The 21,089-nt window shown below is 35.6% G+C and overlaps 1 protein-coding gene and 1 non-coding gene across 2 annotated transcripts; one reads left to right on the forward strand and one right to left on the reverse strand.

Annotated features, from left to right (window-relative positions):
- Positions 1-4,245: 4,245 nt before the first annotated feature.
- On the reverse strand, positions 4,246-4,352 carry LOC141709426 (small nucleolar RNA R71). The gene has a single exon (XR_012570003.1). It is a non-coding gene; the product is annotated as a small nucleolar RNA R71 (small nucleolar RNA).
- Positions 4,353-10,506: 6,154 nt separating this feature from the next.
- LOC141697571 (uncharacterized) lies at positions 10,507-11,331 on the forward strand. The gene has a single exon (XM_074502008.1). It carries the CDS (start codon positions 10,507-10,509, stop codon positions 11,329-11,331), a length of 825 nt encoding a protein of 274 aa, XP_074358109.1.
- Positions 11,332-21,089: the final 9,758 nt, after the last annotated feature.

Here is a 21,089-nt window from a genome sequence, read left to right on the forward strand (position 1 = left end):
TGCTTTGTTTAATAGATACAACATGTTGAGAGGATGCCTCTGGAGTCTATTTAGATCCCCCTTTTACAACTGCATCCTTTTGGAAGGATACAGAGGTAGCTCCATGAGTGGTCAGCTCAATTTTCTTTACCTTCTTTGGCTTTTTGACCAAGATAGACTCTAGTTGAATTTGGTCCTCACCACTCTCATTCACAACAGTTAAGGGTGCCTGCTTTCTCTTCTTTTTACTCACTCCATCATGTTGAGAGGATGAAGTGGTTGGTTTCCAAACTTCTAATTGTAGAGAAGGAAGGGTCTCAGTTGTGGAAGGCCCCTGTTGGTGTTCCTGTATTTGTACTTCCACAGGCACATGAACCATAATTGTATTAGTTATTGCACTTGACCTCATGTCAAGCATAGGGTATGGGTAGGTCCTAAATATTTCTAACATGAAATCAGTAAGATTTAGTGCCACCTCCACCTTATTCTTTGTAATTAATGAACCAAATAATATTTTGGACACTTGTTTATAACTGCCTATTTTAGTTCTGTCAATACCTTCAAGCTTATGTATGTCTGTTACTTTATGAATTAAAGTAGACATAATAAATCTAGGAAAGAAGATTTACTTACCTCTACTTACCAATGACATAGTGAGTCTTGTGTTAAGTTCTTCTAGGATCAATGCCCCAACATTGAGTGGCTTGTTGTATGCCATGGAGAATATTAGCTTCTGTACTACACTGTATATATTATCATATTATGTCTTTCTGCATGTGAATTGTAACGACTGGGATTTTCGTGATGTATTTATATGAATAAAGTATAGTTTTTGTGCTATTTCGTGGATTTATCTAAATAAAATAAAAGGACAAATGATTTTATAGTTTATGTATAATTTCTATAAAATAATAATAAGGAATGTGCAGAGTCTCGTTCCAGTTTGATGAGACAGCTAAGGGCTTAAGCTGTGATTCTCGGGCCGTCAAGTAGAATGGGATCCGTTATTCAAAGAATGGATCAAGTAAGTAGGATTAAGATAATAAAAAGATTGAGAATTATAATAAGTTGTGATAAATGTGAAGACCTCTGCGTGTCTGTGATTTGAGTTTATAATTAAAAAGTTATTTTTGCTAATTGATTTATCAAGTAATTGTTATTCGCGTAATCAGTATTTAAAAAGGGAATTATGTGCTAAGGTGTATAAATGTGAATTGTGGTTCCCAGGGTTATCTGAATATGTGCTATTTGTAAGTACGTGTAAGAATTGAGAATTCGGGAGCTTTTAAATATTTCAAAAAAGATTTATTTGATTTAAATAAGGATTTGATGATCCTTATATATATTTATTTAAATTATGGAAATATGAACAAGGTGTGAGATTTGCTTTATTATCTCTAAAATAGTCCAAGGGACTTTTTAAAAATTGTAGTTGGATTTATTTGGATGTTATGATATTTTAAAATGATTTTATAGAATTTATTTCTATTATTTGGGATTTATTTATAAAATCCATAATAAATGATCTATTTGCTCAAAAATTTATTTTAAAATAGGGGTGAAGAGCTAATTTCATATCCTTTATTTTAAAAATAAGAGTGGTGTCATTTTCAGATTTGTAAGATAGTTTATATTATCATAATTGCTTAATGCATTAAAGAATTAAAAAAAAGAAAAAGAAAAATTCAGAAATTTAATTTGCTAATTACAAATTTGCCCTTGGCAAATATATATGCCCTCACTCTCCTCCTTTTTTTCTTTTCACCCGGTTCTCTCTCTCTCTCTCTCTCTCTCTCGAGACTCTCTCTCTCTCTCTCTCGATTTGGATAGCGGACGCATTCAGGCTAGTAAAGGAAAGGAAGTTTTAGGTGGCAGTAGCTCAGGTTGCATTAAATAGGAAAGATATTTTAGGCAAGTAACTCTGCCTTCTATTATGGTTTGATTACAGAAATATTATTGTGGATGCTATGATAGAGTAAAGGTTCTTATGAAACTTGTTATCATTTCTTATGAAAACCCTGTTATTGTTCCTTGCGATAAGCCCGTTATCATTCCTTTTAACAACCCTAATAGTAAACCCTTGCTCAAGTATGTATACCATATCCTTGTGTTTGATAACTCATAATCCCTTAACCCAAAGATAGTCTTTACGAGCTTTTCATATGTTACATCTTGATAACCTAGATTCCTTGATAATCCCTTATGCCTTGTTACGTATCGCTCTTTGGAACTATCCTTATTGCGACCTTATACACTTGTTTAACGTTTGATCAATATCTTTAACTTATGATCCCTGCTTACTGATAAGTGGATTTTATATCTACTTGGAACTCTTAATTACATGTTTAAGTTGGTGTTTTGGACTCAAGTTGTTGGTATTTGTGATATATTTTTGTGTTATTGCATTTCAGGCATCAGTTAAATGAAGAAATGAGCTTTTCATGGAAATATGCTGAAAAGAGATCAGAATTGGAATCCTAGGCCATTCTCAATTTGTAGAGAATCTCATTAGCTTCGCGTGGGCAGTTGAATCGCCTAATTCTGACGAGGAGAACTCAAGATACGACCAAAAGAAGAATTGTTAGAAAATTTCCAGGAGGCCAACTCGGCCGCGCCAGAACCAGCGCGCCCGCGCTCCAAAAATCACTATTCCAGCACGGCCGCGCCCGAAAGTAGCGCGCATGGGCCCTGTTTCTGCACTAGAATCTTAATTTTAGTCGAAATTGAAGATTTTGAGAGTCCTGGTCATCCTTGAGCCTATATATAACAATAAAAAGACGTTTTTAACAACAGGGAGCTAAGGGAGAGAAATACGAAGACCTAGAAGAGCACAAGACGGCTACGGAGAAGAAAACTTTCGTATTCTTCATTATAGTTGTACTTCAGATGCTTGTTTTGATTTTTCTTTGAACCCTAGTACTCTTATATTGTTTTATATCATGTTTTCATTGGAACCCATGGTGACGATGAGTTCGGTTATGAACTAATCGTTATCGTGGGGTTCTAACTGATTTAATTATGGATTTCTATAGTTAATTTGTTTCAATATCTTGGTGTGTGGTGATTGATTGATATACTAGTATTGGTTGTGCTTATTCGTCTTATGTGCATAGCTAACATATAAGATAGCGTGTTAATCTCTATTGAAGTGACAGTGAATATAGAGGTTTAGAACTTGCCATGCTAGCATAGGTTCATGTATAATTGTTATGCATGATTTTTAGGTAATTTTAACCATCTTACTTGCCCTATGTAATCACTATAGATAACTTGTTCATCAAACCTTTATGTTGTCAAATTCTATAGACATATAGGGTCTCAACATAATTGGTGTCTATTCAGCTTCTATCTCTTTTGTGGATGTCTGGTAGTAGGGTATTCGTGCAACGAAAGTTGGTGTTTACTAGCTTCGTGTTATCTGATTAGTTGTCATCACCATCACATGTTAAGGTAAAGAACAATGACTTTGAATGAAGTAGTAATGAAGTTAGAATCCCATGTTTTTTTCATATAGTTAATTCAATCACTTTTATTCTAAATTAATTGCATGTTAGTTTAATCTTAGTTATAAACATCTCAACTTGTTATTGTCTTAGCATTGAACGATAACCATACATTGTTGCATAGGTGCATAATCTGAACTTAACCTACACCAGTCTCTATGGGAATGAATCTGATTTATATCTTATACTACTTGCGGACGCGTATACTTACATGTAATTTTTGTGTGTGTTTTCTCCCTAACAAGTTTTTGACGCCGCTTTCGGGGACTCGATGTTAATTTTAAGTTTATGTGCTTGACATCAGTGGTCGTTAAAGTTCACTGACTCAGATTATTTTACTTTCACAGTTTACTTGTTTGTGTTTCAGGTACTCATTATAATGGGGGATCCAGTAGCACCAACGAAAGCGTTGATAGACTTTCTCAACCCAAGGTCAATGACATTCAATCTAGCATTGTCAGGCCAGCGATCGCAGCTAATACCTTTGAATCAAGCCTGTCACAATTCAATGGATACAGAATTCAGTCTAGTTTAGGGGTTCTCCAACAGAAGATCCAAATATGCACATCAGGGATTTATAGAGATCTGCGACACCTTCAGGTTCAATGGTGTGTCTGAGGATGTTGTGAAACTGAGACTATTTCCATTCTCTCTGAGGGATAGAGCTAAGTGCTGGTTACACTCTCTACCATTAGGTTCTATCACCACTTGGGATCTCGCTCAGAAATTTTTTACTAAATTCTTCCCTATGGCAAAAACAACTGCAATGAGGAATGCTCTTACTCAATTTTCGCATCAATCAGGGGAATCTCTATGTGAAGCTTGGGAGCGATATAAGCAGATGCTTAGAAAGTGTCCTCATCATGGAATGCCTGATTGGATGATCATCAATTGCTTCTATAACGATTTGGGAGCACAGTCAAGACCCATACTCGATGCAGCATCAGGTGGAGCATTATGGGCAAAGAGCTATGAGGAAGCTTATGATCTAATTGAACTGATGGCTGCTAATGAATATCAGTATCTAACCCAGAGATTGCCACATGGAAAGGTAGCAGGAGTTCTTGAAGTGGATATAGCTACGACTATCACTGCTCAACTAAAGGCGTTGTCTATAAAGATCGATTATCTGGCTAACTATGGTGTAACCAGAGAACTACTGCTTGTGAGCTGTGTGCGGGTTCGCATGCGACAGAGCCATGCGCTATATCTAGTGAATCATCTCAGTTTGTGAGCAACTTTCAGAGATCGCAACAACCAGTTCCAGACACTTATCATCCTAACAACTTGAATCATCCTAACTTCAGTTGGAGCAAAAATCAGAGTGCGATGCAACAGCCTTATTAGCAGTATGCAGCAAAGCAATTCAACCCTCCTGGTTTTCAACAACCGCAATATACACCAAGACAACAACTTCAACTTCAACAACAAACTCATAGAGGTGCAGGTCAATATTCGAATGAAAAATCTGAATTTGAGGAGTTGCGGCTTATGTGGAAAAAACAGGCTCTTATATGCCAAAGCCAGGCTGTTTCTATCAAGACTTTGGAGAACCAAATAGGGAAAATTGCTAACGCCTTATTGAATCGACCATCAGGAACGCTTCCTACTGATACAGAAGCCAATCCAGGCAAAAGGGAAGTTAACGAACAGGTGAACGCCATCACCTTGAGATCCGGAAAGGTCGCAAGCCCCCAAATTCAGCAAGACGAAAAGTCTGAAAACTCTGTTTAAAATGCAGGTGCATCTACACCTTTTCCAAATCCATAAATGAGATTGTAGCTGAAAAAGTGGTGCAGAAGGATGTCGAGGTGGAATCAAGGAAGAAAACTGTGGAACACACTCCTTGTAATATCCCATATTTTCAAATATTATTATTATTATTTGGAATTGTTTATGTGATTTTACGTGAATTTTAGTGAATTATATGATAATTGGAATTGATGTTTGGGTGTTTATATGTGATATTATTTGATCATTTGAATTTTTAATATGTCCAGAATAAAATATAGATAATTAAGGTATTTTTCTGGTAATTTTTGGAATGTTATATGATTTTCTAATAATTTATAGATTTAATAATTATTTTCTGAATAATTACCAAAATTATTTTATAAAGCCGGGAATCATTCAAATTCAACTATTTTTGCATTTTTATAACCCGAAACTCTTCCGAAAACTCCTTTCTAACCTAATCTGGTAATTCCGGACATTTTCCGTTTTTTGACTTTTTCGATCCGGATTACGGTTTGACCTGTGGGCGGCCCGGCGCAAGATTTTCGGTACGATAACCATTTCGATAAATTAACAAAACCCGTATTCTCGAGAGACGGGATATTTTTACATTATTTTCCTGTATGGTGCTTTATGAAAAGCTCGGTTTTGATAATTATCCAAATCTGGTATTAAATTGTATCTTTTTTATAGTTACTTAGCGGCTAAGTAATCTATTTTTGGATCGTTTTGTAGTTACTTAGGGGATAATCAACTAATTTAACGAACCAAAACGATCCAGAACGACCAATATTCCGTAAATATAAATAGCATATTTCTTATTTCATTTATTTCGTTTATTCATTTGCAACCAGTAAAAATACAGTAATTACAGAGAAAAACCCTAGAAACCAATACGTTCCGGAGAATCAAACGCACGAACGAGGACGTTACCGAACTCCGATTCAGGCGTGTAATATATCAAAATGAAGCTCTCAAAATCTTCTTTCTAAATCAATCATCAGTTTTACCCAGAAATCAAGGTAATTTTCTTATTTAATTATTTTAATTCAAATTATTTAGGGAATAAAATATGAATTTTTACAGACGTGATTATTTGAGTGTTTTGATGAATATCTTGGTGTGTGGTGATTGATTGATATCCTAGTATTGGTTGTGCTTATTCGTCTTATGTGCGTAGCTAACATATAAGATAGCATTTTAATCTCTATTGAAGCGATAGTGAATATAGAGGTTTAGAACTTGCCATGCTAGCATAGGTTCATGTATAATAGTTATGCATGATTTTTAGGTAATTTTAACCATCTTACTTCCCATATGTAATCATGATAGATAACTTGTTCATTAAACCTTTATGTGGTTAAATTCTATAGACATATAGGGTCTCAACATAATTGGTGTTTATTCAGCTTCTATCTCTTTTGTGGATGTCTGGTAGTAGGGTATTCGTGCAACGAAAGTTGGCGTTTACTAGTTTCGTGTTATCTGATTAATTGTCATCACCATTACATGCTAAAGTTAAGAACAATGACTTTGAATAAAGTAGTAGTGAAGTTAGAATCCAATATTTGTCTCATATAGTTAATTCAATCACTTTTAATCTTAGTTAATTGCATTCTAGTTTAACCTTAGTTTTAAACATCTCAACTTGTTATTATCTTAGCATTGAACGATAACCATACATTTTTGCATAAGTGCATAATCTGAACTTAACCTAAACCAGTCTCTGTGGGAATGAATCTGATTTATATCTTATAATACTTGTGAACACGTATATTTGCGTGTAATTTTAGCGTGTGTTTTCAGTCTAACACTTACTCTCGATTTGTTCACTTTTCTTGAATTCTTGAATTGGACTTAAAAATGACTTTCGACTTGAAAGAGTCCAAATGATTTCACTTATCGGTAATGTTAAAACTGAATTTAGATAAACTTTCTTGTCAAAGGTTTTCTAAATGAATTCCTTAAAGATTGGATAGAGACGTAAAAGGCTAGTGAGACTATGTCCAGTCATATAAGAGGCTAGCGGGGCTAGTCCATTATTAGGCTGAAATAATGCCATAGGTACCTTAATGACCGGATGGAGGCCAGTACGGGATGATCACCCGTATTACATTTAAAAAATGGATATTCCAATCGAGGGATCTTTAATATATTATAAAAAAAGAAAATATATATTTTTGAGAAAGCAATTTTCTTAATTTACTTGAAATGAAACAAAATGAGTAGTATCTTCTTTAAAGTTATGAAACTTGGTTTTGAACCCTGCCACTTTACTTTGTTATTGATTCTCGAAGATTGATTGATTGCTTCCTTTGAAATGAGAAACTCCCTGAGAACTCCGTTATTGATTGTGATTAATGTCGGCTTTCTCCCAAACTTTGAATCTTGAGAGTTCGGAACCTTTTTCCAAAACCTTTACCTAGCCATTAAAAGAATACTGCCACCTAGCTTAGTTTTATTCAGAGATAAAATGCCTCAATTAGTGTTGATTATGTTAATATTTAGAATTGCTTATATAGATACTTGGTGAGCGTCTTTGTTCATTTATTTTCTTTGTTCTAACCATGATAGTTAATCAAGAAAATGGCCAGACTTAGGTGCACCGCTCGCAAGAGTGTTCCTGGAGGTCCCTATCATGTTGTGGGATTTCAGATGCCAGAGCATGTAGATGTTGTGTGAGCAAGCGACAATAAGTTAGTGGGAAGTGTATTAGCTAAATCAGATACTTCTGGGTTATCTGTCGATTCCAAGTCGGAATCGAACAATTTGAATTTATTAATATTTTGAGTTGTAATAATATTGTATTCTGGTTGGTAGTTGCAATCTTGTCTCATACTTTATCCTGTTTAGATCCTGTTAGTTTCGGGGATTATCATATTTTATTATTATTTGTTAGTTTATTGGTGTTGTGGGTCCTCACTCTAACCCCGAGTTTGAGGGCTTGACAAGTTGATATCAGAGCTACAGGATCTTGTCCCTAAGATAAGTTAGGACAAAAGGGTATTTGGGTAATTAATATTGCGAGAATGTTCGACTCCTATAGAGTTGAGTTAGACTATTATGTATAGTCTAAGTAAAGTAAATAGGTCAATATAGTAAGTAGAGTTAGGGAATTGAGTCAGTTGGAGGTTTTCTTTAACCCTAATGTTATTTTCTTGGTTGTTATTTATGTTTCATCTCAGGACCCTAGTAGTGGTGGTGATGCTGATTATGAGGATAGTTTATTACCGGGATCACCGGAAGAGCCTCAGTACTTTAGTTTAGACCATGAGAAGGATCCGTCCGAGGACAGTGCTGCCCTTATGCATGTTTCTCCCCTGATACCATTACCTGATTCCCCACAGGTCAGGGCAGAATCTCCAACTCCTATGCCCGAGTCCCCAGCTCTTGACAGAGTGCCTGTTGTGCCTGTACCTATCCATATTAGTGATGACTTGGCCCTAGACCGTGACTTTGTGTTGACTCGTATCCCTGAGTTGAGATCCTTGGTAGATAGGTTGGCCCGAGAGTCTAGATTACAGATGTTGGTTCCAGAGCCCGAATGTCGTGTTCGTATTGAGATGGTGGATCAGGTTGCCCGTAGACGGTTGGAGGAGGGACCTTCATGCAGTGATGTTGAGGCCGAGGCCCGGAGAGTTTATAAGATTGTGCGTTGGATGTTATTTGTGTTGAGGGAGGTCCTGGATCGCCATGTGTGCTTTGGGTGTGATTTCAGACGGGACATCTGGTAGAGCCCATAGTAGTTTTTATTGTTATTTTTTTCAGCATCGGCAGGCTTTGGGACACTTGGTCAGATGTTGGAATCCCTTTTATGTTGTATTATGATCTTTTGTAGTGTTGGTTATGATGGTAGTAGTTAGGCATAAGTTAGGGGTAGATAGGGGATATTTTCGAGTTTTTCCTCTGTTTAACCCTGCTATGCTATTGTACTTTATTCTTGGAACTTATATTACTTAAACTATTTATCTATGTACTTTGGTTATCTTTTAAAGAACCGATGAATTTTATAAGCTATTTATCGATACACCTTGTATTTATATTACGGAATCCTAAGTTTTATAAACTGTTTTGCATACCCTATTTTTCCAAGTGACCATATTCAAACATCTTTATGATGATATACCTTATGCCATATGAGAACCCTAACTGGTGAGTGAATTATGTAGTAATAGGATTACATGAGCAACTGGGTAAAACTTATAACCCGCAAAACTATTCCTAAAAGAATCTTTATTGATATGTATGCCATGCTATCGTATTGCTAAATAATTGCTCATCAGGTTTATAAGATGGCCACTTTACTAAATCACCAAGATGAAGAAACTCAAACTCAAAACCAAGAGCAAAACCAAGACACCCCTATGATGAACCGACTCTTTTACTTCTTGTAATAACCCTCAGCCCCTAGAGTCGAGAACTTCAAACATTTTCAATCCATTCATCCCCTTGAGTTTGTTGGATTTCCAGATCTGATTAAAGCTCAGTCATGGTTGAGAGAAATGGAGAAGGCCTTTGAGTTAGCGGAAGTTAAGGATGAAAAGAAGGCGCAGTATGCAAATTACTATCTTAAGGATGAGGCCAGTTACTGGTGGGAATCTACTAAGGCCTTGCTTGAAGGAGAAGCTATAATTTGGGAGAAGTTTACGGAGTTATTTTTAGAGAAGTATTTACCAAGTTACATGCAAGATCAGTTAGAAATGAGGTTTCTGGATTTAAACAAGAGAACTTGACGGTAGCAGAGTATGAAGTGAAGTTTTCAGAGTTAGCAAGGTTTGTGCCCGAGTATATGAATACAGAAGTGAAGAAACCTAAAAGATTTCAACAACAACTTAAGCCATGGATTTGTAGTCAAGTGGCTCTTCTTGAAATAAGGACTTATGGTGCTTTAGTACAGAAAGCCATGATCATAGAAGGAGAAAGAGAAGCAACTAAAATGGAAAGTGAAGGAAAGAAAAGAAAGTTTGAGGATTCAGAACAAGATTAGGGAAGTTTCAAGTTTAGAGGGAAGTTTGGAAGGAATGTGGGAAGTCAGAATTAGATATTCCAGAAGTTTAAGCCTGGAAATGGGAAGCAAAAGAATCATTTTCAGAAAGCTGCTCAGCCAACAACGGACAATAGATCCCAAATTCAGGAATGCAGGACTTGCGGAAAGAGGCACCCTGGAATATGTAATAAGCTCGACGTGACGTGTTTCAAGTGTAACCAGAAAGGACATTATTCATCTGAATGTACGAGTGGTTCGGGAAAGCCGAAGTTGACTTGTTTTAAGTGTGGGAAAGTTGGTCATATGGCAAGAATTTGCAAGGAGCCTATTCAGAAGGCAAATGTTCTTAGGATTGCTGAACCACCGCATCTACCAACACAAATAGTCCACCCAAGGGCGCAAACGTTTAATTTGATGATGAAAGATGCAGTGCAGAATACAGATGTGGAAGCATGTACGCTTGCTATAAATTCAGTAGAAGTCAAAATGTTAATGGATTCTGGAGCTACTAATTTATTTATTTCTAAAAGTATTATTGATAGACTAAATTGTGTTGCGTACCCTTTAGAATCTAATCTGATTATAGAAGTAGAAAATCAGGAAAGAGTTACCGCCGATAGGACTTGTTCAAATTGCGATATCATTATAGAAGGTCGGCACTTTTCTGCTGACCTAATTCTGTTGAAGTTAGGAGAATTTGACATTTTTTTCGGAATGGATTGGTTAGCAAACCACGATACGCAAATCGAGTGTAGAAATAAGAAAGTGAAATTGAGAACCAAGGATGGAGCTGAAGTGATATTTCAGGGAAAGAAGCAGGATAAGAAGTTTCTAACGGCAACTCAGACAAGAAGATTATTACGACAAGGATGCGAAGCTTATTTGGCTTACGTAAAGGACGTGGAGAAGGAATCCTTAAAGATTGAGGACATTCCTATGGTTAAAGAGTTTCCTGATGTGTTTCCTGATAAATTAACTGGACTACCTCCAGATCAAGAGATTGAATTCACGATTGATTTGGCTCCTGGAATGGAACCAGTTTCGAAAGCCCCTTATCGAATGGCGCCCATTGAAATGAAGGAACTAGCGAAGCAACTGCAAGAATTGTTAGATAAAGGAGTTATTTGACTGAGTATTTCCCCATGGCGTGCACTTGTACTCTCGATTTGTTCACTTTCCTTGAATTCTTGAATTGGACTTAAGAATGACTTTTGACTTGAAAGAGTCCAAACGATTTCACTTATTGGTAATGTTAAAACTGAATTTAGATAAACTTTCTTGTATTCCAACACAAAGGTTTTCCAAATAAATTCCTTGAAGATTGGATAGAGACGTAGAAGGCTAGTGGGACTAGTCCATTCATATAAGAGGCTAGGGTGGCTAGTCCATTATAAGGCTGAAATAATGCCATAGGTGCCTTAATGATCGGATGGAGGTCAGTACGGGCTGAAAACCCGTATTACATTTAAAAGATGGATATTCCAATCGAGGGTTCTTTAATATTTTATAAAAAAGGAAATGTATATCTTTGATAAAGCAATTTTCTTAATTTACTTGAAATGAAACAGAATGAGTAGTATCTTCTTTAAAGTTTTGAAACTTGGTCGAGAACCCTGCCACTTTACTTTATTGATTCTCGAACCTTGATTGATTGCTTCCTTTTGAAATGAGAAACTCCGTGAGAACTCCGTTATTGATTGTGATGAATGTCGACTTTCTCCCAAACTTTGAATCTTGAGAGCCCGGAAACTTTTTCCAAAACCTTTACCTAGCCATTAAAAGAATACTGCCACCTAGCTTAGTTTTATTCAGAGATAGAATGCCTCAATTAATGTTGATTATGTTGATATTTAGAACTGCTTATATAGTTACTTGTTGAGCATCTTTGCTCATTTATTTTCTTTGATCTAACCATGGCAGTTAAGCAAGAAGATGGCCAAACTTAGGCACCACTCGTAAGAGCGAACCTGGTGGTCCCTATCGTGTTGTGGGATTTCAGATGCCAGAGCAGATAGATGTTGTGTGAGAAAGCGAAAATAAGTTAGTGGGAAATGTATTAGCTAAATCAGATAATTCTGGGTTATCTGTCGATTCCAAGTCGGAATCGAATAATTTAAATTTATTCGTATTTTGGGTTGTAATAATATTATATTCTGGTTGGCAGTTGCAATCTTGTCTCATACTTTATCATGTTTAGATCCTGTTAGTTTCGGGTTTTATCATATTTTATTATTATTATTATGTTAGTTTATTAATGTCTTGGGTCCTCACTCCTAACCCCGAGTTTGAGGGCTTGACATGAATGCCCTCACAATGGAGTAAAAAAATGACCTCTCTCTCCTTAGATGTTTCTTATTCATTCTGGCCAGGTCAATCTCTTCACTATAGTTTATGAAGTCCATGAACTTATCTAACTCTTATGCTGTTGGTGCATCCACTAAGCCTTTTGTAGGAATACCTAGTGTTTGTTGACATCACTTGCACCAAACTCCACAAGCTTCCCTTTAATAGAGCACCTAACCACTAAAGAAGCTTCCTAGTTGTCATGCACAACTGTCTCCATTATAGCTGAGTTCCAAAAGTCATTAAGCACGTCCAGGTAGAGTATAGGATTGGCAGTTAGAGTTCCTACAAGGTAGGATTCAGCTAGAAACTTGAGAAAACATTTAAAGTTGTCAGGATCTTGATTAGCATCGGTAAAAGCCAAGTAGTTGGTGCCATCCTTGGGGATAATAGCTCTAACATTATTGGATGCCATTGAAATTATTTGAATTATAGTGGGTAAGAGATTTGAAAGAGAAGGGGTTCGAAATGAGAGAGAATGATTAAGATTTGCAAAAGCTAGATCACTTGAGATCTCGAAAGTGTAAGAAGGGGTTATGTTGAGATGTCTGGGTATTTAGAGAAAAAGGTAAATGACTTGTCGAGAAGTAGGAATAAATGTTTGGGATTTTCTTATGAAGAAGTCACGTAAGAGAATAGATACATATCGATATGTCACTTTCCTGACTCTTATCGAGAACTAGAGAGTGACTTATCAAGATGTCAAATAAATACCCAGTTTGTCCTGAATGGACTAAATTTTTCCAATTTTATTCGAATAAATCAAAATAAAATTAGAATGATTTTATATCTAAAGCATTTTACTAAAATAATTTATTAAATTATTCCAGTTCTAAGTTATTGATAAATCTAAAAATGGACACTTATAGTGAACTCTATGAATTAACATATGTCGAGATCTCTACAAGATTTATCGAGAAGTCATAATGAGGCTTGTCGAGAAGTCTTTCAAGAAGTCTAGAAAAAGACTTATCGAGAACTCTATCGAGAAGTCTCAAAATAACTTGTCAAGAAGTCAATTAGACTTATCGAGAACTTAGTTCTCTATATGATTTTGTTCTTTTTGGTTCTTTCTTATATTAAGTTCACATATTGAAAATATAAATTATTATTTAGACAGTTTTTCTTAGAATTTGAAAATTTCTAACTGAATTTTGAAAAATAAATATATAGAGAATTCTGAAATATTTATAGATCATATTCCAGTTAATTTCCAATTAGATCATATTAATTTTGATTTATTAGAAATTGATTTGCTGTAATATATTAGCTGAGTTCTTGCCTTTAGGATGAATAATTTAATATTCTAATTTCACCAACAAGTCTAGTGAAAGTTGCTTCATCCAAAACTTTAGTGAAAATGTCATCTAATTGTTTTTCTGTTGGAAGAAAATAAGCTCAATGATACCATTTGCAGAATGTTCTCTAATAAAATGGTACATTACATCAATGTGCTTAGTTCTAGAATGAATAAATGGATTAGAACCAATAAATATAGCACTAGTATTGTCACACATAATTGAATTTTATGTAACACTAGGCCATAGTCCATTAGTTGATTTCTAATCCAAAGCACTTGAGCACAACAACTTCCAGCAGCTATGTATTCAGCCTCAACTGTGGAAGTTGACACAAATTGTTGTTTCTTACTATACCAAGATACAAGTCTTTGACCAAGAAATTGACAGCTCCCACTAGTACTCTTTCTGTCAACCCTGCATCCAGCAAAATCTGCATCTGTGTATCCAACAGCTTCAAATCCAGTTCCAGTTCCCTTAGGATACCATAATCCCAAGTTTGGTGTTCCATTTAAGTATCTAAAAATTCTTTTCACAACCATCAAATGTGATTCCTTTGGATTGGCTTGAAATCTTGTACACGGACATGTTGCAAAACATAATGTTTGGGCTACTAGGAGTCAAATACAACAAAGATCCAATCATTCCTCTGTAACTTGAGATGTCTATACTTTTTCCTTTCTTATCTTCATCCAACTTTGTAGATGTAGAGATAGGTGTTGATGCAGGTAAAAAATCAACCATTTCAGATTTCTTTAATAAATCTTTAACATACTTGGTTTGGCTAATGAAGATTCCATCACTTCTTAACTAACTTGAAGTCCAAGAAAGTAACTTAATTCTCCCATCATGCTCATTTCATATTCACTCTGCATGAGTCTTGAGAATTTTTGACATAATTTTTCATTAGTAGAACAAAAAATGATATCATCCACATAAATTTGAACTAGGATCATATCACCACCATGCTGCTTGTAAAATAGAGTCTTTTCAATTATTCCTCAAGTGAATCCATGTTAAAGTAAAAATTCTGACAATGTGTCATACCAAGCTCTAGGTACTTGCTTTAATCCATAGAGTGCCTTGAGTAGTTGGTAAACAAAATCTGAAAATTATAGATCTTCAAAGCCAGGTGGTTGTTGCACATAAACCTCTTATTCCAACTCACCAGTAAGGAATGCACTCTTTACATCCATTTGATACACTTTAAAATTTGAGTGTGCAGCAAATGCAAGAAAGATCCTTATTGCTTCAAGTCTTGCAGCTGGAGCAAAAGTTTCATCATAATCAATTCCTTCTTACCGTGAGTAGCCTTTTGTAACCAACCTTGCTTTGTTTCTTGTTACAATTCCATTTTCATCCATTTTGTTCTTGTACACTCACTTTGTTCCAATTATGCTTCTGTTCTTTGGTGCAGGAACCAACTTCCAAACCTTGTTTCTTTCAAATTGATTTAGCTCTTCTTGCATAGCAGATATCCAGTCAGGATCAAGTAGAGCTTCCTCGGTTTTTTTGGGCTCAATTTATGACAGAAAACATGCATGTAGACATTCATTTGCAGTTGCACTTCTAGTCCTCACTCCAGCATTTGGATCACCAATAATTACATCTCTTATGTGACTCATATCCCATTTTCCAGTGTGATTTTGTTGACTTGAATTTTCAACATTTTCTTCACCATTGGCATGACTTGCAGAAATTTCTTCTCTTTCTCCCCCTGAGTTTGTGCTATCAAATTTGGGTGTATGAGATGAGTTTTCATTCTCATGATTTACTTGCTCAATTGACTATTCATTTATTGTGTTGTTTGTGTTGATCTCAGCTTCATCTTCAGAATCACTATCAATGTTGAGATTTTCAAACTTAAGGGTTTCAGCTTCATTTTCATCAAGGCATTCCAGGCCCGAAAACTTGTCATCATCAAAAGTCACATCTGTGCTTTCAATAATTTCTTTTGTTCAAGCACATAAACTCTGTAGGCAGTTATTTCCAATGAATATCTTAGAAAAATTGCTTCAAAGACTTTGGAGTCAAATTTTCCCACATATTCAGAGTTGTCTTTTAGAACAAAACACTTGCTTCCAAACACATGAAGAAGCTTCTCAGTAGGCTTCCTTTTTGATAGGATTGAGTAGGGTGACTTGCCTTAACGTTTGTTAATGAGATATCTATTTTGAGTGTAGCATGCAATGTTGATAGCCTCTTCCCAAAAACTTGTTGGCGAATTGATTCAAAATTCATTCAAAATTGCATTCCTGAATTCTGTGCCATTGTCACTCCTCAATCCTTTTACGCAATTTTGATCTTCAGACTGCTTCTCAATTTTATTGATGTGTTCAATAATGATGTGTGGAGTTTCATCCTTTGAATGCATAAAATCTACCCATGTGTATCTTGAGTAGTCATCCACCATCACAAGTGCATATTTCTTTCTAGAAATAGATAAGACATTAACTGGTCCAAACAGGTCCATGTGAATAAGTTGCAGAGGTGCACTTATGGAATTCACAACTTTGCTTTTATGACTACACCGTTTCATTTTACCTTTTTGACAATCCTCATAAACTTCATCTTGAGTAAATTCCAAATTTGGCATGTCTCTCACTAATTCCTTTTTAACCAAGGTATTAACCGCTTTGTAGTTCAGCTGAGAGAGTTTCTTGTGCCACAACTTGCTTTGCTCATTAGATTCCTTGGTGTAGAAGCAACATATTCCATCCTTATTTGTTGAGTGTAAATCTGCAACAAACAAGCTTCCCTTTCTTACTCCTTTCAAACCAACTTTACCAGTCTTTTTGCTGATAATTGAGTAGTCTCCTTTGTCAAATGAAACCTTGAATCCTCTATCTGTGAATTGACTGACACTCAGGAGATTCACCTCAAGATCAGCTATCAGTGCTACATTTTCAATGGCAATATTTTCAGAAAGTAACTTGCCATATCTCATTGTGAATCCTTTGTTGTTGTCTCCAAAAGTCACCAATGGGCTAGCTATCTCCTCAAACTATGATAGCAGGGCCTTATCACCTGTCATATTCATGGAACATCCACTGTCTATGATCCATATGACTTTTTTCGCCTTGCCTTCGTTGTAGACCCAAGTTTAACTTCTTTGAGATCTACTTTCAGTCTATAACAGCTTTTCATTACTTTCATATTGCAAGGAATGCAATCAAATTTGTAACAGATGGAATATGGATCTTCATCCTTTGCTTCATTGTATATGCATGCTCCCACTTTTGGCTCACTAACAACCTTTTTGCAAAGTTGAGTTAGGTGATTTGTAGAGCCACACATGGGAGCATCTGTAACAAATGAAAAGTTGTTGCTCTTGTTCACTCCAATTTTTCCATTCCTGATCTTCTTTTTCTTTCCTGCATTCTCATTCTTGATTGGTGTCTTTGAAACTTGATTGATCATGTGCTTCTTTTTTATTTCAGCAGTATGAGTGGTTTCTTCATTTTTCTTTTCCTGGTCTTCATCTGCAAGTTCTTGCTTGATGACCAACTCAACTTCACTGAAATTGACTTCACATGCCTTGAACAAAGGTGCATCAGCTTTTTTTAGCATAACTGGGACATCTTGATTTGCAATTGCTTTACCTTTGTCACCTTTATTTTTCTTATTGGTGTTCAAAACATCATAGTCCAAACCAATAGCTATATTAGCACATGGTTTGTTTTTCTCATGGTATTGTCCAACCAACTGAGTAGCATTTCTGAGACTTCAGTTTCACCTCATTCTTCTCCAACTTTTCCCTCAACACGGCTTCTATTTCACTTGCACACTTGAGCTTGTTTTTCAAATATTCATTTTCTTGCTTGACAGTTTCAAGCTTAACAAGCTGCAGTTCCAATTCTTGCTTCTCAATCTCAAGCTTCTCATTTTTCTTTGACAGCCTACTCACTTCCTCAGTAGCTTCCACCATTCTTGTGTGGATATGAAACATCTCTACACTCATCTTTTCAACAGTTTCTTTATATTGTCTTGTATTTAAATCAATGGTAGTTAGAGTTGGTACCTCTAATTTTGATGAGAATGATTCTCCTTTCTCAAGATCCATAAGTACATAGTTTCCAAACTCTTCATTCTCATATTCTTCATCAGTGTCATCCCAACTCTTGCCTTCAGCTATGTAAGCCTTTCCCTGTTGTTTCTTCAAGAGAGCTTCATACTTTTCTTCTAATTCCAGATAGGCTTTATCTTTCTTCACTTTCTTTCGCTTCCTGCACTCAGTAGCAAAGTGACCCAACTCATCACAGTTGAAGCACCTTATCTTTGATCTGTCAACAGATCCAGTCTTGTAGCCACATTTTCTAGCTGAGTTATACTGAGCTTTTGATTTCCAATTGTTTCTATTGGAGGACTGTCCCTTGTTCTTGAAAAACCTTGGCTTTTTAACCCTAATATTGGAGAATTTTCTAGCCAAGTAAGCCATAGATTGATCCATCTCATCTAGCTTATCAAGGGTGTAGAACTCATCTTCCTCTAGCTCTAAAACAACTTGTTTCTAAGGTCCTTTGTTCTTCTGCTCCACATCATGAATAACTGGAACTTGAGTATTTTGTTCATGCTCACTTGCTTCACTGTCATTGACAACTAAGGCACTGGAACCATTAACCACATGTCCTTGTTTACCTTTAATGATTTTATTTGCAACATTTCAAGCTCATAATTTTTCAAGATTTCATACAAAACTTCCAGTGTTATTCTGCTCAAGTCTCTTTCTTCTCTAACAGCTGATATTTTCAGTTCAAGGTGGTCAGGAAGAGCTAGCAAGAACTTTAGGTTAACCTCCTCATCTTCATAATATTTATCATGAAGTTGCAAGTCATTTATCAGTTTGTTAAACCTTTCAAAAGCTTCAACAATTCCCTCTTTAGGCTTTTCCATGAAACCCTCATACCGAGACACCAGTATTCTCCTTTGATTTGATTTTACTTTATAACGACTCATGTATTTGTGTATTATTTAAATACGTAATTATGGAATTATTAAATAAATAAAATAGGTGTATAGCTTCTGTCAGCTCGATGTTATTTTATTATTATCTATGTGTGATTTATGGTGTACCAGTTTGTTCGCGTAATTAATTATGAAATTATATTGAATTATTTTCACTTTTAAAAGTGGATTTAATATAAATTTATTTGCATAAATATTTGAATTGTCTCTAAAATTGTTTTTATGCTTTTATAATTACAATATTTATTTTTGGGATTTTATAAAATTTAGAAATCAATATTTCATCAATTATTTAGCCATGTACGATTTTCTGATTGCATTTAATTGTAAAATTTGTATTTAATTCCCGAATTCTTCAAAAATTATGAAACTCATATTTATTTAAGTTGGGAATATTCCGGGAATTTTAAAATTATTTTGGGAATTTTTGAGATTAATTTCACCCGCGCGTTGTTTCGTTTTATTGATAAAAGCGCGTATAAGTGGCATTTCAAAAATTGTGTTAAAATTATGAAAATTACGCTTTTATTTACTTCGGGATATTTATAATATTATAAGATTATTTTCGTGATTTTCCGAATTTATTTTAAGTACAGCTCAGTTCGTTAGTTGTGAAATGCGGGTACAAACTGCGTTTTGAAAAATGTTTTAAAATTTCGAAATTTATGTTTTTGTAAATTTCGGGATATTTATGATATTTTAAAACTATTTTCACAATTTTCGAAGACTGTTTTATTCGCACCTTGTTCCGTTAATTTCAAATTTCGGGGCAAAATAGACCTTTAAATCTTCGTAGTTATCCCAAATGCAACGTGTCAGTTTTATAGACTATGTATTGCCACGTGTTTCTTGCTGGCATTTTACAGAAAATAAATAAAACAAACCCACAACCCTTTCCTATGTATCTCTCTCGATCATATATGTCTCTCCATCTCGTTCCCTCAATCTCTTCTCAGTTTTTCTCTCGATTGTTCATATCTATATCATCTTCCTTTTTTCATTCCTCTGTTCCCGTTTTTCTTTCCCGGTTTACCCGCTTCTGCGGTAAGTTCCGGCCACTGTCTAGTTCCGGTTAACTGCTTCAATTTCCGTTTTTGTTGGATTGCATATGTGTATATACGCGGGTAATATGTGTATATTTGTATGTGCAGTTTGATTTGTGGGGTTCTGTATCTCCTTGTTCTTCACCTCTGGATGCCTTGATGCCGCCTGTTTTTCCGGTGAGGTGTCATTGGTGCGGTGGTGATTGTGGTGTGTGTTGTTGTGTGTGTAAGCTTGTGTGCGTGTGTATGATTGTGTGTGTAGTGATGCTTGGTTCTGTGTCGTGGCTGTTTTCCGGCCACCTGAGTCTATGTTATTTTCCGATTGTGCAATTATTAATCATTTTATTTATTTTATTTTCTGCAGAAAATTGATTTGAGTGATTTTGTGAAATAAAAAAAATTATTCGTGCGGGAAAATGGTTTTAATAACAGGTAGGATTCGCATCGGAAACCCGAAATAAACGGTCACCCGCGGATTTTACCGCCATCCGGGATGAATTTCGACGAGCGGACGGCGGATGGTGATGACATTGTTCTGAGTCCTATAAATTAATAAATAAATACGAGTATAAATATAAGATGTAATAATAATAATTTGTTGGTTAAATCGGTATTTGGGATTTGTGAAATGGATTTCGGTTGTATTGGAGGAATGAATTGTTGGATTGTTTGTTGTGATTTGACGTCGAGTTGTTCGACGAGTAGGCCGATAAAAAGTGAAGGTATGCCCAAATTTTTGGAAATTTAATTCAGAAATTCGGGACATACCCTGTAATTATCGGAACGTCGAACGAGTATAAATAAGTATATACATATATTCTGTGCAGAACGTGATTGTATGTTGTGGTGAATGTTCTGTTAAACCTCAATGACCCTAATTTCGTAAAATGACGAGTATACGTATTTTCTGAAAATGAATACCGAACCGATTTCTGAGATTGTGAACCCTAATTATTGCGTGTGTTATTATAATCTATATAATTACGAGTCGGGTTTGAGTATCGTTGGGTAGAATTGGTATCAAGGATATGTCAAGCATACCTAGACGTCTAACATAGGGTATTTCGGCTCTGTAGGTTCTAGTCGAAGGACTCAAGAGTTGATATCGAACTAAGATAACATAGTGATCAGTCGACAAGCGCGGCGAGGTTCCTAAGCGAAAGACCTGAGCGTTGAAGTCGGATCCAGGATAGTCAAATAGTAAAGCGATAAAGCCGAGTGTCCCGAATCGGTTCAA

Source organism: Apium graveolens, chromosome 2 (assembly GCF_009905375.1).
Source record: "Apium graveolens cultivar Ventura chromosome 2, ASM990537v1, whole genome shotgun sequence".
Lineage (NCBI taxonomy): Eukaryota > Viridiplantae > Streptophyta > Magnoliopsida > Apiales > Apiaceae > Apium > Apium graveolens.